At 50.2% G+C, this 19,679-nt stretch overlaps 4 protein-coding genes across 13 annotated transcripts in view; 1 reads left to right on the forward strand and 3 right to left on the reverse strand.

Moving 5' to 3' along the window:
- Nucleotides 1-2,584, reverse strand: part of LOC308644363 (myocyte-specific enhancer factor 2B-like) — a 25,381-nt gene extending 22,797 nt beyond the window's left edge. For all 3 annotated transcript variants that reach the window (XM_081285393.1, XM_081285394.1, XM_081285392.1), the window contains exon 1: nucleotides 2,545-2,584. The gene's annotated coding sequence lies outside the window, so the exon portion shown is untranslated. The remainder of the gene's footprint in view (nucleotides 1-2,544) is intronic.
- On the reverse strand, nucleotides 644-11,286 carry BORCS8 (BLOC-1 related complex subunit 8). 3 transcript variants are annotated; one of them, XR_014020976.1, is made up of 7 exons: nucleotides 11,092-11,286; nucleotides 7,996-8,108; nucleotides 7,446-7,510; nucleotides 4,342-4,452; nucleotides 3,025-3,100; nucleotides 2,545-2,584; nucleotides 644-1,349 (listed from the first exon to the last, which is right to left on the reverse strand). XR_014020976.1 is itself a non-coding variant. In XM_081285395.1 (6 exons), the coding sequence occupies exons 1-5, from the start codon at nucleotides 11,126-11,128 to the stop codon at nucleotides 3,067-3,069; spliced, it is 360 nt and encodes a 119-aa protein (XP_081141521.1). In that variant the 5' UTR covers nucleotides 11,129-11,284; the 3' UTR covers nucleotides 644-1,349; nucleotides 3,025-3,066. The 3 variants fall into 3 exon arrangements, 1 of the variants encoding a protein (XP_081141521.1); XR_014020977.1 differs by lacking the exon at nucleotides 644-1,349 and adding an exon at nucleotides 1,398-1,468; XM_081285395.1 differs by lacking the exon at nucleotides 2,545-2,584 and having other exon boundaries at nucleotides 11,092-11,284.
- A 582-nt stretch (nucleotides 11,287-11,868) lies between these two features.
- Nucleotides 11,869-17,955, forward strand: RFXANK (regulatory factor X associated ankyrin containing protein). Of its 5 annotated transcripts, none has more exons than XM_081285938.1 (9): nucleotides 11,869-12,097; nucleotides 12,584-12,781; nucleotides 14,290-14,370; nucleotides 14,486-14,551; nucleotides 14,809-14,909; nucleotides 15,077-15,202; nucleotides 15,630-15,696; nucleotides 16,070-16,150; nucleotides 16,267-16,589. In XM_081285938.1, exons 2-9 carry the CDS (start codon nucleotides 12,604-12,606, stop codon nucleotides 16,443-16,445), a joined length of 879 nt encoding a protein of 292 aa, XP_081142064.1. In that variant the 5' UTR covers nucleotides 11,869-12,097; nucleotides 12,584-12,603; the 3' UTR covers nucleotides 16,446-16,589. The 5 variants fall into 5 exon arrangements, with proteins under 5 accessions (XP_081142064.1, XP_081142065.1, XP_081142067.1 ...); XM_081285939.1 differs by having other exon boundaries at nucleotides 11,869-12,086; XM_081285941.1 differs by having other exon boundaries at nucleotides 11,871-12,097; nucleotides 16,236-16,437.
- On the reverse strand, nucleotides 17,309-19,496 carry NR2C2AP (nuclear receptor 2C2 associated protein). 2 transcript variants are annotated; one of them, XM_081285944.1, is made up of 6 exons: nucleotides 19,097-19,496; nucleotides 18,850-18,940; nucleotides 18,561-18,666; nucleotides 18,415-18,483; nucleotides 18,097-18,134; nucleotides 17,309-17,493 (listed from the first exon to the last, which is right to left on the reverse strand). In XM_081285944.1, the coding sequence occupies exons 1-6, from the start codon at nucleotides 19,132-19,134 to the stop codon at nucleotides 17,482-17,484; spliced, it is 354 nt and encodes a 117-aa protein (XP_081142070.1). In that variant the 5' UTR covers nucleotides 19,135-19,496; the 3' UTR covers nucleotides 17,309-17,481. The 2 variants fall into 2 exon arrangements, with proteins under 2 accessions (XP_081142070.1, XP_081142069.1); XM_081285943.1 differs by lacking the exon at nucleotides 17,309-17,493 and having other exon boundaries at nucleotides 17,996-18,134.
- Between the last annotated feature and the right edge of the window lie 183 nt (nucleotides 19,497-19,679).

The raw sequence follows: 19,679 nt of genomic DNA on the forward strand, positions 1-19,679 counted from the left end.
GACTGTACAGACCCCACAGCAGGCAGGGCCCCAAATTTGGTGGACCTGAGACTCTTCTCTCCCCCATAGAGTAATTTACAATGGCAGCACAGAAGCCTCCCGGTACACACTAGGAGGGCAGAGGGAGGGCTGAGCCCTGCTTCCTGGCGGTGGGAGACTCATTTCTCCATACTTCTGTATTCCAGATCCCCTTCATAAGGCCCAGTGTCCCAGTAGGACCCATTCTCTCCTTGGGAGCCTCTGGGCCTCATCACCCCTCCCCCTCACTGCCAAGCTGAGGAGTGTGCTTGAGATGCAGCCTGGCTACCCCAACAATTTATTCTGATCTTCCTGATACATTTTATTGGAACAAATAATTTAGGGGCTAACATTTGCACACAATTGGCCTTGGAGGTGTACATAGTGAGGACATGTGACACTGGAATTCATAGGACTCAGCACTGGCTCTTCTGGACTTAGCTGCAGGAATATGTCGAAGTAATTTTGGCAAAAGGGTAATTGAAGAATTGAAATGTGTTAACTTCAGGTACAGCTGGATCCAGGGCCCCATGAAATATTCTTAGATGTCCCTCCCTCCATCTACCTATCCTGGTAGAATAAGCACAGGTCCTTCCTAAGCTTCCAGTAAAATTCCAAGAAGCCCTCCAATTAGGTCACATTTATTTCCTGCTTTCCATTCTCCTCTTCTTCCCTCTCTCAGCCTATAGAACATGCTCAGTACAGCTTTCCTTGTCCAGATGGAGAAAGGGAGAACTAGAGAGGGCCAGCACCAGGCCCCACATCACCCAGCATGTCAGAGGCAGGGCTAAGACCAAACTAGGAGGCTTAAGAGCCCAGGTCTGCTCTCAAACTGCATGACCTGACACAAGTCACACCATCTCTTGGAGCCTGTCATTTCCCATCTTTATTTTGGAGTGCTACCTGCCTCAAGAGGTTGTCTGAGAATGAAAGGATACAACTCATGAGGAGCATACCACACACAGTGGACACATAATCAGGATTATCATGGGGGCAATTATTGATCCAAGAGCAGATAAGAGTGTAGGAAGAAAAGGCATGTCTTGGGATGATTTTAGCTGGGCCTGGAGGTTTCAGCAGGAACAGGTCTGTGTTGGCCCTACTGGCTTGGTCTTTAATCCCTCTGGGTTGCACAAGGTGGTACCCAGGGGCCCAGCTCTGGTCAGGTTAGGCAGTGAGGAAGGAGTCTGAGAGGTGTAGAGTTGTCCCATGAGGCGCCTGGGCCAAGGACCATGTGGAGGGGTCAGAGGGTCTGGGTGTGAATTTTGGTGCTTCCGGGCATGGGCCTCGACCCTGGGCTGTCTCGCTTCTCTGAGCCTCGGTTTTCTCTTCTGTAAAATGAGATGATATTGAGGGTCATGGGACAGGAGAAGCAGGGGATGGTTGATCTGTAAAGGTCTTTGAAGATCCTGGCAGGAGCAGCTTTATGGAAAAGTGGAGGTGGAAGGCTCTGAGAGAAGGGAGCGGGTGGAGAAGGAAAAAGAGGTCTGAAGGGACAAAGGTGAGATCAGAAGCCTTGCACACAGTGGGATTTCAGTAGCAAAGGAAACAGGAGATGATACAGGAAAAGGAAGGGCAACAGGACAGTGTCCTTTATCAAGGGAGAGGGAGGAAACCGTGGGTGGGGATGTGATGGGGGTGATGGGAGTGGAGGGTTGGAGGTGGGAGGTAGAGGATGGGTGTGGCCTAGGGCTGGCACGTAATGCTGTTGGGGGCACTGGGGCAGCTGCTAACCCTTCAGGCAGCCTTTCCTGCTTCAGGCCTTCCCAGATGGCCCCTAGGCAACCCCCAATCCATGATTCCTCATTGTTCCCTGGCCAACAGCCAAGCCTATGAGCAAGCACTTAGTAAGGACTCACTGGCTGACTAAAGTGCCCAATAAGTGCGGAGTGTGGTGCCCAGGGAGTGCTCTCTGGACACAGGTGACCTCCATGGTCTCTTGGCTCTGGGTGCTGCAGCTGAGGGTGTGGGGCCTGTCTCAACTTGCTTTCCCTTAGCCTTTAAGAGGGCCTCATGGCACAGAGGATAATCCCAGCACCTGGCCAACAGGTCCTCTGGATGCCTTGAATCTGCCATGTCTGCCCTCCGTGGGCACAGAACACATTGGTCTTCCTCAGGGATACTCTCCATGCAAGGTTGCTTCATCTTCCAAGATCCACCATTACCTATGCAGCCCTCCCTACAAGACCCTGGGCCTGCTCACATCACTGAGCAGTGGGATACCACAACTGTGAAGCACAGGGTGGTGGGATGAGTGCTGCCTGCCTAGTACTTGGTCACCAGGAGCCCAGAGAGAGGCCACAGGGAGCCTGGACCCCACAGCCAACACTCCAGTCAAGTGAGGCCACCTGACTATCTGACTGCAGTTAAACTCTAATGAGTGTCCCCAGGAAGTGGCCAGCAGAACTGCTCAGCCAAATAACAGAATAGCATGTTTCTGTAACTATGTTTTTACTACCAGTTTTACAGAGTATTAAGTTTGGGGATTGTTTGTCATGTACAATAGCTAAGTGCTACAACACTCACCTGTTGTAGCCTGTGCCCTTGTAGTCACCTAATAGGTAACCTTTATAGAAGGAAAAAATAAAGATCAGGGAGGGAGGGAACAGCAGGCAGGTGGTGCAGGAAGGATTCAGAGCTGTAGATATCGGCCCAACAGGGCTCAGCCTGAGAATGGGTATGTAAAGCAATCACCGGGCCCTGGCAGGAGAGAGGAAATGTGGGGTCCCTTCTGAGCTTTAGAGTGGGGGGACCTCTAAGGTCGGGACAAGGCCTGGATAAGAGGCAGGAAGATGGCAGAGAGAGGAAGATGAACTAAGAAGGTCCCTGAATAGCAGAGACCCTGCAGACACTCTGGGTCTGCAAATGTCTCCTCCCCACTCCCTGAAGCCACCCAACAAGCCCAGTGAGAAGGCCCAGGGGGTTAGACAAGCAGGTCCCTGCTCAGATGCCAAGTGGTCAGGTTAGTTTAGAGCAGAAAAGCTCAAAGCCACCCTTGGCACTGACCTGGGTTGGGGGAGGACAGGGGCCTTCAGGATTCTTCCAGGATCAGGCTGAGGAGGGCGGGGGCAGTTCCTCGGGGCTGGAATAAAACATGTGAGGCCCAAGTCAGAGGCCATGAGGCTGCTTAGCTGGGCTGGGGTTTAAGTTTACATCACACTCTGGTCCCTCAAGACTCCTGGCCTGGGCCCTCAGGGCATACATGGGACCATTGCCCACTTCAGAAGCAAAGGCTGGACTCACCCATGGGGGACTGGGTGCGTCACACTTAGCACTTGCAGAGAGAGGTGTGAACAGCACCTTACCACGTCTTTCAGAAGCACAAGCACTTTCGTAAAGCAACACAAGTGGGGTACCGGAAAGCATTTGAAATCCAGCAGCTGGTTTTGGCTTTTGAGTGAACTCTAGTTCCAATTTCCAACACCAACCCAACCTGATCTTTGCTGAAGAGCCAGCTCCGTCCCTCTCCTCCACCCTTGAAGGGAGGAAGGGGGCACACCCACGACATACGGGCACAAGGCTTTTTGTTCTCAACAATTCTCATGTCTTAGTTATGAGAAACAGCAGATTTTTTTTTTCTTTCTAAATGCCTGGTATGTGTGGGGGCGTAAGTATATCAATCTCCAACCTGCAGAAGCCAAATGCATCCCAAGGTCGAAGTCCAGCTTATGGCCCAGGCACATGTGTTCAAATGTGTATTTATTAAGTTATAATGAACATCAAAAACAAAAAGAGCTACTTTCAGCTCCAAAAACTCCCCCAGTATTCAAGGACTGTGCTTTTCATTTTAGACTGTCTGGGCCTCAGCTCAAAGGCTCCCTCTGCTTGACTATAGCCTGGATAGGAGGAGGCCCCTGCCCACCTCTCTACCTTGCTCACTTATTCCAGCCCCCTGCCTCTTCGATGTTTCCCTATCATGCCCAGTTCCAAGGTCTTCGCACTCCCCACTCCCCACACCACCATCCCCCAGTCACTTCTGCTTGTGTTACCCAGTCCACCTCCTCCTGAGCCCCACGTCCCTTTGCTTCCTTCAAAGCACTGAGGAATGCTCTCATCCATTATGTGTATACTTGGTTGCTGTGAGTCCACCTGTCTTGGTCACCACTGTGTCCTTAGTACCCAGCTCTGAACTGGGCACATAGCAAAGCTCAAGATGTAGGTGCTACAGATGCCAAAGTACAAGCAGAAGTCCCAGACATGGTGAGATAAGGAAAGGGAGTTTTATAAAAGAGCAAGAAGTGGCAGTTCCTGGCTGAGCTGGCAGATGGTTCTTATAGAGATGAGGCTGAGGGTGGCAACTAGGTAGGTGGTCCCAGGAGCTACCTGTGGCCCTGGGCAGTGGCATTCATGTGGTCTCGGATGCTGATGGCTTGTTTGAGCAGACCTTCGACACTACGGAAGTAGACACTGCTGTCAACCAGGTTCTTGACGGCACTGAAATGGGAAGACAAGCCTGATCAGCTCTGCATGCATGCCAGTGTCCCACATGCCCCAACACTGGAGAAGGCCACTGCCATGTGCTCGGAGGAGGCCCTGGGTGGATCCAGAGCTCAGTGGGTACCTTGGTGATTCCCTGGACCTCCCTCAGGATTCAGATGTTGGATTTCTGTGCTACACATGAATAACACTGTGACAGAGCACATAATGGCAAGACACAACTTTCATTTTACCTGTAAAACTAAAGTTTTAAAGGTGGTATAAACATGTAAAGATGGCCTCAAAAATATCCCAGTAGGGCTGAGGGCTGCAGCTCAATGGTAGATAGAGCTCATGCCTAGAATGCCTGAGGCATCCCTAGCACCATAGAAAACAATGACAAAAGACATCATTTTCTTTTTAAGAAACATGCTCCTGGGCTGGGGATGTGGCTCAAGCGGTAGCACGCTCGCCTGGCATGCATGCGGCCCGGGTTCGATCCTCAGCACCACATACAAACAAAGATGTTGTGTTCGCTGAAAACTAAAAAATAAATATTAAGATTCTCTAAAAAAAAAAATTAAAAAAAAAAGAAAAAAAGAAACATGCTCCTGCCTTTGAAGGACACTTATCAGCTCATCAGGGAGAAGATATAAAGGTGAGTTTAGACTGAATCACAATAAGCCACCATCAATTAGGGATACTGACTACAAAGCTTCACTAAGTTCTGGCATTGGTGTCACAACTGATAAATGAACACCCTTCCAAAGGCCACCAGAGAAAAACATTTACAAAGTTGTTCAGTGTCTTGCTGTGCCAAAAAGTTGCTTGAGTGGCATCATCTGCAGAAAAAAACAAAAGTGTCATTTTATTTTTATTTCTGTGGTGTTGGGGATGGAACCCAGGGCCTTGTGCATGTGAGGCAAGCACTCTACCACTGAGCTACACTCCCAGCCCCAAAGAGTCATTTTAAATTTCTCCTATTAAAAAACAAAACAAAACAAAAAAGAGGGCCGGGGATCACTTTGACCTGTGAAAGAGAGGGGCTCAGTGTGCACAGGTCTGGCTGGAATCCTTTCATGCACAAGGCCCTGGGGTCGATCCCTAGCACCACTACTGAGATAAAAAAGATCACTCCCATTTATTATCAGTCAAGAACATGCGTGAAAATGGCAAATGAAATTGAGGTGCTGGTTGTTACCCCTGATTATGCTTATGCTAAATAGGCTGGCTTGTGGGCCAAAGTTGTAAGATGGTGGTAAAAGGTGAATCTTAACTGGCTCATCTTTTCTTGTTTTGTTTTGTGGCTGTTATGCTTTAGATGTGAAGTGTCCCCCAAAAGCTCATGAATGAAACAATGCAAAAAAGTTCAGAAGAGAAAAGATCAGGTTATGAGAACCTTAACCAAATCAGTTCAGTGATACACTTGAAAGGATTAACTGGGCAGGATTAACTATAAGCATGAAGGGTGTGGCTGGAGGCAGTGGGTCACTGGGGCATGCCTTTTGGGGTTTATATTTCGTCCCTGGTGAGGAGAGTTCTCTCTCCCCTTTCTGGTTGCCATGTACTGGGCTGCTTTCCTCCTCCCACCTTCCTGCCATGATATTCTGCCTGACCTAGAGCCCAGAGCAATGGAGTCAGCCCTCTATGGCTTGATACCATGAGCTCCAAATAAACTGTTCCTACACTACTTTGTTTTTGTCAGGACTTTCAGTCACAGTGGTTAAGAAGCTGACTAAAACAGTGATGCTGAGAATGAAATCCAGGCTCTCTCACATGATAGGCAAGTGCTCTACCATGAAACTATAATTCCAACCCTTAATTCACTTTTTTTTTTTTTTTAATGGTACTAGGGATTGAACCCAGAAGTGTTCTACCACTAAGCTACAGCCCCAGCCCTGCTTGTTAAATTGTCAAGGTTGGGCTCAAACTCCTGAACCACTGGAATTATAGTACGTGCCACTGGGCCTAGCTTAATTCACTCATCTTAATGTCACCAAATGAAGTCAGCTTTTCTTGTGTTTGATTGCCCATCTTGATAAACATCTTGCTAATACAAGTTCACCACTGAACCATTTTCCTGAATTTCTAGACCATTTTTTAACATCTTTCAATTTTATACCAACCATTTAATACTGCTGATCTATTTGAAACAAAAGATATGGGACATGCTAGGGGTGTAGCTCAGTGGGTAGGGCACGTGCCTAGCATGTAGGAGGCCCTGGGTTCTATCACCAGCACCAAAAAAAATGAAAAAAAAAATTAGGAGCTGAGGATGTGGCTCAGTGATAAAGTATCTGTTCATTAGCATTCTCAAGCCCTGAGTTCCACTCCCAGCAACAAAAATAGGGCTGGGGATGTGGCTCAAGTGGTAGCACGCTCGCCTGGCATGCGTGCAGCCCGGGTTCGATCCTCAGTACCACATACAAAGATGTTGTGTCCGCCGAAAACTAAAAAATAAATATTAAAAAATTCTCTCTCTCAAAATAAAAAAAAAATAAATAAAATAAAGGTCCATTGACAACTAAAAAAATTATTTAAAAATAAATAAATAAATAAAACAAAAATAATAAATTGACTCAGGAATTTTAATTTCTTGCCTTCCTAGCAAAATTTGGTTTGTCCATGCAATGAATCTGTGGAATTTTCCATTTACTACAAATGTAACCTGGAGATTTAGAGAAAGCTAAATAAAAAGCTAAAGAGCCTTATTTGTGTTTTTGGCCCACCCCCAGCTGTCATTCACTCTCTAGCCTGGCTGGGAGTGGAAAATGCTGGGGGCCCTTCCCAGTTTCCTTTTATCACTCTGACCTGGGAAAGACAGGGGTTCAGTGTGCACAGGTCTGGCTGGAATCCACCAGGTGGCCAGGTAAGTCATGATGCAGCAACCACATCTCCATTAGGGTGAATTGGGCAGGGCAGAGCTCATGGGGTAGCAGGCTGGGAATGCCCCTGAATGCCCAGAGGCCAGAGTAGTGCTGGCTGGCCAGGTAACAGGGACTGTGGCTCACCTGCAGGCGTACTCTACAGTGTAAATGGCTCCCTGGCTCTGCTCTTCCCACCGCTGCATGTCCGCCTGAGGGAGTTGAGGGGAACTGTTAGTAGGGGAAGTTACCTCCCAGAGGGCTCCTCCCAGTTGTTTCTCTACTTTCCTTTAGTGGTGTGTGGAGTAGAGCCCAGGCCCTCAAGCATGCTAGGCCAGCACTCTACCACTGAGCCACACCCCCAGTGACCAGAGACTTTTCATCCTGAAACTCCGTTTTCTCCATGGATGTTCTGGAACAACTGGACACCACACCTCAGGACCTTTGCTATGGCTGTTCCCTTCACCTGGCACACCCTTCCCTGGGGTTTTCAGTTATTATTCAGGTTATAACTAATGCAGACTGTGACGTCTCCTTGAAAACCTGCCCCAGATCTATCCACCAATGGTTTGACCTGACTCAGCTACCACATACCTCCTTGCTGGTGCCCCGAATTAATTCCTGCCCTAACAGCCCCTGTTCCACACAGCAGGCACCAAAAGAGGCCCATTGCAGAGAGAGGCTGGTGGGGGCTTACCTTGTGCTGGGCCAGCTCAGGCAAAGAGCGGCGCACATGCTCCTGCAGCCGGTACAGGGCCACAGATGGCTCGTTGGCCAGGACATAGACGCTCTCAGTGAACTTGTCCGTGACTGGGTCCAGGGTCAATAGTCAATAGGGAGGGGGAAGGGACAAGAGGACAAAACATTAGGCTTCTGTTTGCTCAACTGTGAGCCCAGTTAGAACAGAGAGGAGCACCTAGTATTACCCCAGCAGCTGTGTCACCTGAAGCCACAGGGATGGGCAGGAGACAGAGCAGGACTGTCATACTATGAATTTGGTCTTTTCCCTTCCAAACAACCTTGTAGTTTATCTGCCCACTCAGATCCCCTCAAACTCCCCTTAACTCAATGAGAAGCCTGATAATGTCTGCAGGACCCAAAGGGTCTGGAAGCCTCCATCCCTGTATGGCCCTTAGTCATGACTGACCAGTGCAGCATATGCAAGCCTGTGTCTGTCCCTCAGTGAGTGCTGGGACAACTTGGAGGCATATATATCCTTATAAGCCCCCCTGAAGGACCAGGCAGAGATCTCCCTCTGTGGATTTTACCTGAGGTCACCCTTAACCCCATCCTGTTTCCCCTTCTCCCTTGCACATTCCTCCTGGTAATTAATGGCACACACATCTTCTCCCAGGTCTGCTTCAACATAAGGCATTCCTAGACAGCCAGTAATTTCTATTCTTCCTATCCCATCATGAATCTGCTAGTTTTACCACAAAACAAAGCCCATGTCTCACCCGACTCTTTTTCTATGCAGTACAGGGGAGAACCCAGGGCCTGGTGCATTCTAGGCAAGTGCTCTAATCACATCATAGACCCCAGTGAGTGACCAGGCATGACAGTTCCCTGCCTGGATGCTAGACCCTCTTCCTCAGTGGTCTCCCCTACTTCTCCTCCTGCCAAGTTCAATCTTCATGTAGCAGATGAAGTGAACACCAAAGGCACATATCACATGTCTTTCCTTGCTTAAAACCCTCCCCATGGCTCCTACTAGTCAGAGAATAAAATCTGTTTCTCTTATCATGGCTCATAAGGCCCCAAATGTTCTGCTTCTGGGTGATGTTAACCTCCCTGCCCTGTACCTTCAGCAGTTTTCAAAAGTTTGAAAAGATAGTGGAAACATACTGTAATTAATACTGTCCAAAATGGTGGCCACTAGCTAATGTGGCTACTGACCACCTGAAATGTGACAAGTGTGGCTGAGGAACTCAATTTTCAATTTTACCTAATTCTAATCACTTCAAATTTAAATACTCACATGAGACCAACAGTTACTATATCACAGCCCAGCTCTGAACAAGTTGCCACCACCGGGCCTTTGCACCTATTTCCTACTTTGAGACATCCTTTCCCTATTAGCTCCTATTTATCCCTCAAAGTCTCAGCTCAAATGTCATACCCTGGGCAAGGTTCTCCCTAACACCAACTTTCTTTTTTTTAATATTTTATTTTTTTAGGTGTAGATGGACACAACACAATGCCTTTATTTTTATGTGGTGCTGAGGATCGAACCCAGGTCCTGCCCATGCTAGGTGAGTGCTCTACTGCTGAGCCACAATCCCAGCCCCCTAACATCAACTTTTTTTTTTAATATTTATTTATTTTAGTTCTTGGCAGGCGAACACAACATCTTTGTTTGTATGTGGTGCTGAGGTTCGAACCCGGGCCGCACGCATGCCAGGCGAGCACGCTACCACTTGAGCCACATCCCCAGCCCAACATCAACTTTCAATCAGCTGTACCCTCTCCCTCATTCAGGACCTCACCCTGTTGTTCATTTCTCTTATATCTATTGTGATTTATTACTTTACATGTTCAAAAGAAAAAACAAAGCTTGAATTCATGAGGCAGGGGCCTAAGTCTGTTTCCTCATCTGTAAAAATTAAATAATAGTGCCCATCACAGTTTGCTACAGAGGTAGATCCACTGCTGTTGCCCACTGTGACTGTCATGGTGAGAACTTAAGTGTCTGAGTCAAGGGAAGCCACACAGGACTCTGATCTATGTGGGTTGGTCTAGCTCACCACTGTGTCCTGAATGGAGGGAGAAGAGGGGGAAAAGGAATTTAAAGGGTGACTGGCCTGGTCCTTCCATAACAATGTCCCTTCTGTTGTTCCAAACTCTTATGAGCATGTGCAAGGACATGATGGTAGCAGGGGGGACAAAAGGAGGTCGCTTATACAATCCCAAGTGGGCAATGCATACTTTTTCTTCAGCTTGGCCCCAGGGAAAAAGAGGGTAACTTTTTCCCTTTTGTCCTCCTGGATTGAAAATTAGCATAGTAGTAATTCATAACGTATTTTTAATGAGAAAAGAGAATTAAATGTACTTGTGTCTTCTAAATAATTAGAAGTACCTTGTGAAATAACGTTTATAATTTTAAAAGCTTGTGAGGGCTGAGGGTGTAGCTCGGCGGTAGAGTGCTTGCCTAATATTTGAAACCTCAACTTCGATACCTAGCACCAAACATTTTTTAAATATTTTTTTTTCAAAAATAAATGTAAGCCGGGCGCAGTGGCACACGCCTGTGATCCCAGCAGCTCGGGAGGCTGAGACAGGAAGATCTCGAGGTCAGAATCAGCCTGGATAAGGAGGAGATGCTAAGCAACTCAGTGAGACCCTGTCTCTTAATAAAATACAAAATAGGGCTGGGGGTGTGGCTCAGTGGTTGAGTGCCCCTGAGTTCAATCCCTGGTACCCCCCGCCAATAAAAAAAATAAGATAAAAATAAAAGTAGCTCGTGGCACTCCAACTATACGATTTAAGGACACTAACCGCACAACGATTACCACGCCCCTAACATTCTTCCATTTTATTACCAATATCCGGTTATTGACACACCACAACAATCCTACGAGGAAATATACCCCCCCCCCATCTACAGATATCAAAACGAAGCACAGAGATTTTAAAGGTTTCAAAACTAGTCAGTGGGCGAGCTGGCATTCCATGACAGTTCAGTCACTGCCCACCACCACACACTCCCTCCGTGCCTCTGCCATGTCGGCCCTTTCTCAATTCGAGTCTCCAAGAGTTTCTGTACCCCTCCATCCTGTCCGGGGCCCTGCCCCACCTTTCTTCCCCTTGAGCTGCATCTCTGGTTCCTCCATAGCGACGGCAGCTAGCAGAACCAGAGAACAGGAACAGGAAGTCCAGAGGCTGGGACTTCTGCTTAAACTTTCCCTGCGGAAACCGGACGCGGCAGGCCTCCAGTTCCTGCTTGCCCTGCCTGCTCCTCCTCCTCCAGGGACAGGAGAGGGGCTTAAAGTGAGAGATTAAGGGGAAAGAGGTGCCCTGAGGGCGGTTGAGGGGGAAGAGATACCCCTGAGACACCAGGTGGAGAGGCAAGAACTCTCAATTCCCAAACCCCCTTTGCCCTCAGCAGTCGAGTAGGAAGAAAAACACCACGCATCGCCCACTTAGGACGTAAAAATGCCCTCCTTCCCCCCCCCCCACTGCCACTAAGTCCCTCCCTGCACAAGTTCATAAGTTCCTAGTAATACAGAAAGGACTGTGTTATGAAAGGGGACAACAGATCTAAGTCGTCCCTTTAAATTTCAGACGCCCCGCCCTCTTCTCCCCACCCCTCCGTCTTGAGAAAGCTCCGCCTGTCGACTCCTACTGGAGCCGATTGGTTTCTTGTGAAAAATCTGTGGGCGGAGCTGGGAATGAGGAAGCACAAGCGCAATGAATTTTTCAGAGATCTCTGAGGCCCCGCCCTCCGCGCCCAGTCAAACTGCTGTGCAGAGAACGCGCAGGCGCAACTGCGCCGGTTAGGCACCGGCGGAAGCCACGCCCCTCCCCCAAGTCTTAAAGGGCTAGAAGCTTATCCTGCTGCTCCGGCTCTTTCGCACTTTTGGGGGGCGGGGGTGCGCAGGCGCAGTGGGGGAGTATTGAGGTTGGGGTAGCAGTCGCGTATCAAGTTGCGCACTGTCCGGACAGAGAAAACCCGAGTGTTGAGGGTCCAGACTCCAACCTGCTCCCCGCTACATCCATTGAAGGAAAGTTTATGAATTGGGTCCCCAAGTTTTGGGGGACCCGTGCTTACTGCGCTGGGGGACAGAAGAGGTGAGTAAGAGGTGAGTGGACCTTCCGGATCGGTTTGAGAGGCACCGGTGGGACTGGAAACAATCGCATCTTTTGTTGAGCCCTAACTCATTTCGGGGGTACCCCTACCAAACAACCAGAGGGAATGTTTATTGAGCTCTAGCTGCATTAGGCGTTCTACTGTGCATGATTCTACTATGGGCATGATTTCTTTTAGGCCTCATTCCTTCCTTTTATTGAGGAGGAAACTGAGGCTCAGCAAGGTTAAATCACATGCCCTAGTTTTCAGTCAATAAGGCGGGGGGGGGGTGGATTAGAGCCCTGACAGCTGATTTCAGAGCCCAGGCATTAAAGCATGGATGTTGCAGGTGTCTTGATGGTGGGGAAGAGTGAACCTGTAAAGTAGCTGGACTCTGATTTTAAAATCCAAACACTGGCCATTATCCTGAATCTCAGTTTAGCCACCCCATAAGTGACTACTTAATTAAAGTTGCTGCTAATTATCTATTCCCTTCTAGTGGTTCCACCAGCTTTCCCTATGGATCCCACCCAGCCTGCAGAGGACCTCATTCTGACCCAGCAGTCTCCCACCCCAGAACTTGGGGACCCTGAAGACCATGGTGTTGAAACCCCGGATGGCTCAGACACTGTAGTCCTTAGCCTCTTCCCCTGCACCCCAGAGCCTGAAGCAGATGCCAGTGTCTGTTCACTACAGGGTAAGATAGCACCTCTGGAATTGGCTCCCTGGGATTTGATGATGGTGGGATGTTGAGCCCCAGATGAAACTTCTTTCTTTGTGACCCACTACTTAGGACATCTTCTCTCTTCCCTCCACCCTCCAAGAGTGGTTTATTTGTTTTTTACAACTTTGTTTTCTGGAGTTTTGTTTTTGTTTGGGTACTGAGAATTAAATCCAGGGGTGCTCCACCACTGAGCTACATGCCCATTCCTTTTTATTATTTATTTTGAGACAGGGTCTTACCAAGTTGCCCAGGCGGGCTTCAGACTTTGCTCTTCCTGCCTTAGCCTCCCAAGTAGCCAGATTGCAGGTGTGTGCCCAGCTCTTACATTTTGTTATTGTGGCAAAAATATACATAACCTGAAATTTACTGTTAGAATCAGAATTGCAATACAATTCAATGACATTTAGCACATTCACAATGTTGTGCAACCATCATCTCTATCTAGTTCCAGAATATTTTCATCACCCCAATAGGAAACCCTGTTATCATGACCAGTCACTCCTTATTTCCCCTCCCTCAGCCCCTGACAATCAATTATCTGCTTTCTATCTCTATGGATTTGCCTGTTCTGATTGTCTTTATCAATGAAATTGTACACTAGATGGACTTTTGTGTGTGGTTTCTTTCATTCATCATGTACTCAGGATTCATTGTGTTGTAACATGGATCACAGGATCAGGCCTTGATTCCTGTTCATGGCTGAATACTACTCCATTACTATTCTCTGACCTCAAGCCTCCTGAGTTGCTGGGATTGCTGGTGTGCACCACTGCGCCTGTGGGCCACCTTTTGTTTATCCATCATCCATTGGTTGACACCTGGGTTGTTCCCCTTTTGACTACTGTGAATCCTTCTGTTATGTTGGTGTACCAGTGCTTGTTTGAACACCTGTTTTCAGCTCTTTGGCATGGATATGTAAGCATGGAATTTGGGGTCAAATGGTGACCCTGTTTAACTTATTGAGAAACTGAGGGTTACTTTTTGAGTAAAGTCCTTGAAAGTATCTAATTTTTCTCATCCCAGGATCTTTGTGTAGGAATGCTTTCCCCAACATTCGCCTAATGCTAGTTTCTTGGACTTGCCAGGATGTGACTTGGCATCAACCCAGAGCCACCACCCTCAACCATTTTGTCTGAAATGGACCCACCTCCTGCCTCCTCCTTTCTAGCTCCTTTTATTGACTTTTTATTTCTTCTGATAATTTATTTCAACTTGCGGCTTTATTCTGTTCCATTTATTCTACTTCTCTATGTCTGATGCATTTGCCTGTGGGCTCATCGAATGCAGGGACTTTGTTTTGTGAGCTGAGAACATCACCAGGCCTGGAGAACAAAAATGAACCTGGGTGCCCAAGCGGGTGGAGTGAGGAACCCGTAGAGTCTCAGGCACAAACTTTGGTAGATCTGAGCCTCGAGGATCTGTCTGGAAGCCCCAGTGACATGTACCAAGGGGAACCTGAGACCCTTCCTCTCTCCCGACAGGCAGCTCCCTGAAGCACTCTACGACCCTCACCAACCGGCAGCGAGGGAATGAGGTCTCGGCCCTGCCAGCCACCCTAGACTGTGAGTAGGGCCTTAGGATGGTGGGAGGCGCTGAGAGGAGCCATTTTGAATGGGTAAGCTGAGGCGCTGAGAGGCCACGGATTAAGAGAGGACTCTGCCTCTTTCTGGCCCCCAGCCCTGTCCATCCACCAGCTTGCTGCCCAGGGGGAGCTGAGCCAACTGAAGGAACACCTGAGGAAAGGTGCGTGTCCACACACATGTGCTGGCCTGTCTGGTGCGTGCACATGGGCTCTGCATGCCCACTCACAGTGATGATGGCCGTGAGTGCCCGCACGTGTGCCTGTGTCCACACGTGCATGTGAGTATGTCATGTGCGTGCATCCACATGTGTTTAACTCCCTGCCACGTCCAACCCCAGGCCCTGTCTTATCCCTACTCTGGTGACATTGGGGAGAGAGGGCAGGGGTGCAATCCGGTGATACCACTCCCACCTGCCAGGTGACAACCTCATCAACAAGCCGGATGAGCGTGGCTTCACTCCCCTCATCTGGGCTTCTGCCTTTGGAGAGATCGAGACCGTCCGCTTCTTGCTCGAGTGGGTGCGTCTCAGCCTAGTTGGGGGCTTCCTGGGGACCTGAGGGCTGGCTGAAGTTTCAGCTTCTTCTGGTTCCCTGTCCATGACATGGGGCTGCTCTGTTGGGGGACTCTAGGATCCCAGGGAATGTCCCCATGTCTCCCATCACTACCCACTCTGCTCCCCCCCCAGGGTGCCGACCCCCACATCCTTGCCAAGGAGCGGGAGAGCGCCCTGTCACTGGCCAGCATGGGTGGCTACACGGACATTGTGGGGCTGTTGCTGGAGCGTGACGTGGACATCAACATCTATGACTGGGTGAGGTGCCACCCACCCAGGCCCCTCAGGGCTGCTTGACCTCCATTTCTGCCCTCTAATATTTATGGAGCATCTGGAAGGTTCTGGGCCTGTTCTGGGTGCTAGGAACACAAAACAGACTCACTCTCACATCTTGTATAGCTCCCAGTCTGGGGAAGACAGACACATAAACAATGGAGAGATAATGAATAGTACTGTGAAGGCAGGCGCACAGGCAGCCCCAGGAACCCAAAGGTGGCCAAGGTGGGTCAGGGAGGGCTTCATGGAGGAAGGGACATCTAAGTTGAGAAACAGAGAAGGAGAAAGATGGGTGAGGTGATGAGCAGGAAGAGGTACCATATTCAATTGGAAGCCAGAGATTTTGAGGCATGGTGAGGAGTGGAAAAAGATAGAGCATTAGTTTCTCCATGCCTTCACCCCCCAACAGAATGGAGGGACACCACTGCTGTACGCTGTGCGTGGGAACCACGTAAAGTGTGTTGAGGCCTTGTTGGGTAAGTAAGAGACCAGCCCAGGAGGCCCCAGGCCCCCATCTGGCCCTGTGGGAACCCTGAGCTCTTGAATGGCTTGTCACGACCTGCTTTACTTGGAGGTGGATTTGGAGCAGGAGGTGGTAGGAGAGCACGGGGGTCTGGGTCTGGCTGAGTCGAGCCCCTGCTCTCTAAGTCTCAGGGACTCCAGAGCCATAATCTTTGGAGGAGACTGAAGCTTGAAGAGGCCAGACCCTTGTCCAAGGTCATGCAGGCAATGGGCAAACGCATGGCTGTACCATGAGGCATCTCCACTGGCCCTCTTGAGTCCCCAAGTCCCATTCTGGGCTTCTAGCCCCAGGCCCAGCCCCACCCCAATGTCTGCTCTGCTTTGCAGCCCGGGGTGCTGATCTCACCACTGAGGCAGACTCTGGCTACACCCCTATGGACCTCGCCGTGGCTCTGGGATACCGGAAAGGTAGGCCTGAGACATGGGGTAGTGGTGAGGACTCGTAGGTGGGTGACCACAAATGGATACATGGGACATCTCCCTCACTTGTTAGATGCCGGCAGCAAGTGTGTTCATGTTAGCAGACACGGAGCACCACTGTGTCCCTGGCCCGACCACATCCTGGCTCTCGGTGCTGTCACCTGAGAGGATAGACACACCAGTGCATATCAGTGACCAGAGCCATGAGGGGAGCCTAGGCACCGAGAAGCCCAAAGGAGGCCCCAACCCATCCTTGATGGGCATCTATCTTAATGTATCTTAGTCCATTTTCTTTTGCTATAACAGAATATCTGAGACTGGGTAATATACAATATAAAGAAAAGAGACTTATTCTGGCTCATGGATCTGGAGGTTGGAAAACCCAAGGTTGGGTGCCCACATCTGGTGAGGGCCTCATATTGCTGTGCCTCAGTGGAAAGTAGAAGGGCAGCGTGTGTGTGTGTGTGTGTGTGTGTATAAGAAGCAAAACATGAAGGACAGCCTTGCTTTAAAATTTAAAACAACCTGTTCTCACAGTAAACAACCCAGTCCCATGATAGTGAGAAAGGCATTGATCCATTCATGAAGGTTCTGCCCCCACAACCCAAATACCTCCTAGTAGGCCCCACCTCCCAACACCACTGCATTGGGACTAGAGACAGCAGATCCCAAGTTTCAGCTTATGCACACATGCCTGTGCATGTGGGTGCACTTGTGCACACAGGCCACGCACCAAACAGCAAGGTGGTCAGGGTGGGCTTCTGGGGGACTTTAGAAGGACTGCACTGTGTCCAAATAAGTGAAGGATACAGAAGCTTACCAGGGCCAGAACACCAAGAGGGAATTGGGCTGGGCCACAGTGCATGGGGCCATGGAGCCCGATCCTGTCCGTGGCAGGAGGTAGGTATGAGCAGGGGCCATAAGCAAACCCAAGTTTGACATGGGAACATCCTGACCACCCATCCTCTTGGTTGGTGGAGGATGGGCTCAGGAAATATCCTACCTCCCTTTGGAGAGTTTTATTCTATGAGACGGAAATCATCCCTCACAGACCCTATATTATTTTCATAAAAATCACACTCACCCATTTTGTTTGGTAAGAAGTCTTTTATAACTCCAAAAGGCTCAAGAAATGCATTACAAGGCGAGCCTGGGCAACTTAGTGAGACCCTGTCTCAAAAATAAGAAGGGATGGGGCTAGAGCTCAGAGTGCCCCTGGGTCTGATTCCTGGTACCACAAGGGGGCAGGGAATGCATTTCTAAGGCCAGGAGTGAGGCTCCGTGGTAGAGCACTTGCCTGTCCCGTGAGGCCCTGAGTTTCATCCCCAGCACTAAACAAAGAAAGAGAAGGGAGGAAGGAAGAAAGGAAGGGAATTTTTACAAACTCAGGGGAAGCTGAGGTTTCTGGGAGGGGCACGGATCCTGTTGTCTGTATAGGGGGTCTTCCATCCAGGCCCCAGTGCTGTAAAGCCCTGGTTCATCCCCAGGGCAACGGTGCAGGTTGGGATGGTGCCTGTTGACTCTGCAGCTTCCTTTCCAATGGCTACCTTTTCCCCACCCGTCTCCAGTGCAACAGGTAATCGAGAACCACATCCTCAAACTGTTCCACAGCAACCTGGGGCCCACTGACCCAGAGTGAAGGCTGCCTGGTGGGGACGCAGACACTCAGGGAACCAAATGGTCGACCCAGAGCTGGGAGAACCCAGAACTGGCTTCAAAGGCAGCTCCTGGACAGGCAGTGGGAGGGGACCCTTCCCAAGAGGAACCAATAAACCTTCTGTGCAGAAATTAAAGGACTTTGCTGTGATTCCCTGAGGGCTTCCTTGAGAGGTGTGCCCCCATCCCCAGAGGTCTCAGACCTTCTTCTCCCCCAGCACTCTCAAGTGGTAGATGACTACACGGCCAAAAAAGTCAGTGGTGTCTTCAAATGTCACCTTCAAGCGGTCCACCTCAGCAGCCGGCACAGAGAATGTTTGAGCACAAGCAGTCAAGGGAAATGGGGTGCTTTGTTTTCCACTCTCCATTCCCTACCTTTCCCAAACCCAGCTCAGACCCCATTAGTGTGCTAGGTGACCCTAGCAAGGTGTGAACCCCTCTGAGCATCACACAGAGCAGACCCATTTTCCAGATTATGCAGTGCAGACCCGGAGGTCACTTTTCAAAATATCATGGCAAGTTTCCCACTCAGGTCTAGGTGGGCTCGAAGCTTTTAGAGGCACGGATCCTCCCACCCCAGAGGCCAGGGCAGGATATCTGAAGGGAGTTGTTGTCCTCGGGGTAGAAGTCCACAATGTTGTGGAGGGCCTCACTCCCCTGTGACCCTGCAGCAGAGAAAGGTGCATACAGTGAGTACAGGATATCCCCCCTGGAACCCTCGCCTCCCAGGACCTTCCAGTACCTTCCAGGCGGGCCCGGCGACTGGAGAAGCCCCCCTGGAACTGGATCTGCAGCTGGGAGACACAGATGCGCTGGGGAAATTCCAGTGTCACCCACTGGCAGGGGCCCTAAAAACAGAAGGGAAAACTGAGGCCCACGATCACTCCTCGATGGGAGCGATCACTCCTCGATGGGAGCGTGGTTATGCCTGACTCGCACAGTGGGGAGACGGGAAAGTCAGCACATAGTCCTTCCCTGCCCACCTCGGGTTCCCCCAAGTTCTCAAGGCACTCTGGACCTCCGCACCTCACCTGGTCCGAGTTCCAGCACGTCTCTTCGTCTTGGTCAAAAAGATACTTCTTTCCAAACTGCCGGCTGTTGCGATTCAGCACCGAACTCACCCTCGGAGGCACCAGGACGATGAAAGGTTAAGCCCAGTTCTGGGCGCCACCGCCCCCCCCCACGGAGCCCGAGCCCACCCCCTCCCCGCCACAGGTCCTTCCGCCACCCCAGTGCCCACTACCCCTGGACTCGCCACCAGGGCTCTCCGGCTCTCACCTGCTCACTGTCTCCGGACAAACCAAAGAGTGGATCATCTTGGTTCTCCAGGGCCTCGCGAAACCCAAGGCTGGACTCTGCTGGACTCGGGTCCAAATCCCGGCACCACCTCAGCCAAGGCGGCGTCACCTAGGCTACACCCCTAGTTTGCAGGTCCTCATGTAACTAGGGACCAAGAACAGCCACTCTCTCACGCCTAAGTCCTAAAAGTCGCCTCGATCACCCCCTTGCTGGAAAAATTGGAGACTCAGGGAAGATGCCGATGGCCGGGGACCCGGCCTTTCACAGCGGATCCAAGGAAAGGAAACAGGTTCCCCCGGGGTTTGGGGGGCGCCCCTTCCCGCCTGAGCCTCACTTTCCCGGTAAGCAGCTTTGGGAACCAGAGACAGGGACCAGGAACCGCGTGGGCATAGCGCATGCGCAATGTGACTTGGGCTCCGCCCAGCCACTGCTCCTGGGGCGGGGCGGGGCTGGACGCTGGCCCCTTCGTGACCGCCTTTTAAAGGGCTCTCGCCCTGTGGTTGAGGTTCCCCTTGGATTTGGAAGAATGCAAGTTGTGTGTCACCTGGCACCATTTCTTGGT

This window comes from Spermophilus citellus (assembly GCF_964194105.1).
Source record: "Spermophilus citellus genome assembly, chromosome: 3".
Taxonomy (NCBI): Eukaryota; Metazoa; Chordata; class Mammalia; order Rodentia; family Sciuridae; genus Spermophilus; species Spermophilus citellus.

Coding starts and splice junctions, on each gene's coding strand:
- BORCS8 (XM_081285395.1), bottom strand. CDS start 11,128: ATGGAGGAACCAGAGATGCAGCTCAAGGGGAAGAAAG. Junction 7,511..7,995: donor CTGAGCTGGCCCAGCACAAG/GTAAGCCCCCAC, acceptor CAACTCCCTCAG/GCGGACATGCAGCGGTGGGA. Junction 4,453..7,445: donor ACTGTAGAGTACGCCTGCAG/GTGAGCCACAGT, acceptor TTCCCATTTCAG/TGCCGTCAAGAACCTGGTTG.
- RFXANK (XM_081285938.1), top strand. CDS start 12,604: ATGGATCCCACCCAGCCTGCAGAGGACCTCATTCTGACCCAGCAGTCT. Junction 14,910..15,076: donor TCCGCTTCTTGCTCGAGTGG/GTGCGTCTCAGC, acceptor CTCCCCCCCCAG/GGTGCCGACCCCCACATCCT. Junction 15,203..15,629: donor ACATCAACATCTATGACTGG/GTGAGGTGCCAC, acceptor ACCCCCCAACAG/AATGGAGGGACACCACTGCT.
- NR2C2AP (XM_081285943.1), bottom strand. CDS start 19,134: ATGATCCACTCTTTGGTTTGTCCGGAGACAGTGAGCAG. Junction 18,667..18,849: donor CGTGCTGGAACTCGGACCAG/GTGAGGTGCGGA, acceptor TTCTGTTTTTAG/GGCCCCTGCCAGTGGGTGAC. Junction 18,135..18,414: donor GGACAACAACTCCCTTCAGA/TATCCTGCCCTG, acceptor CTTGTGCTCAAA/CATTCTCTGTGCCGGCTGCT.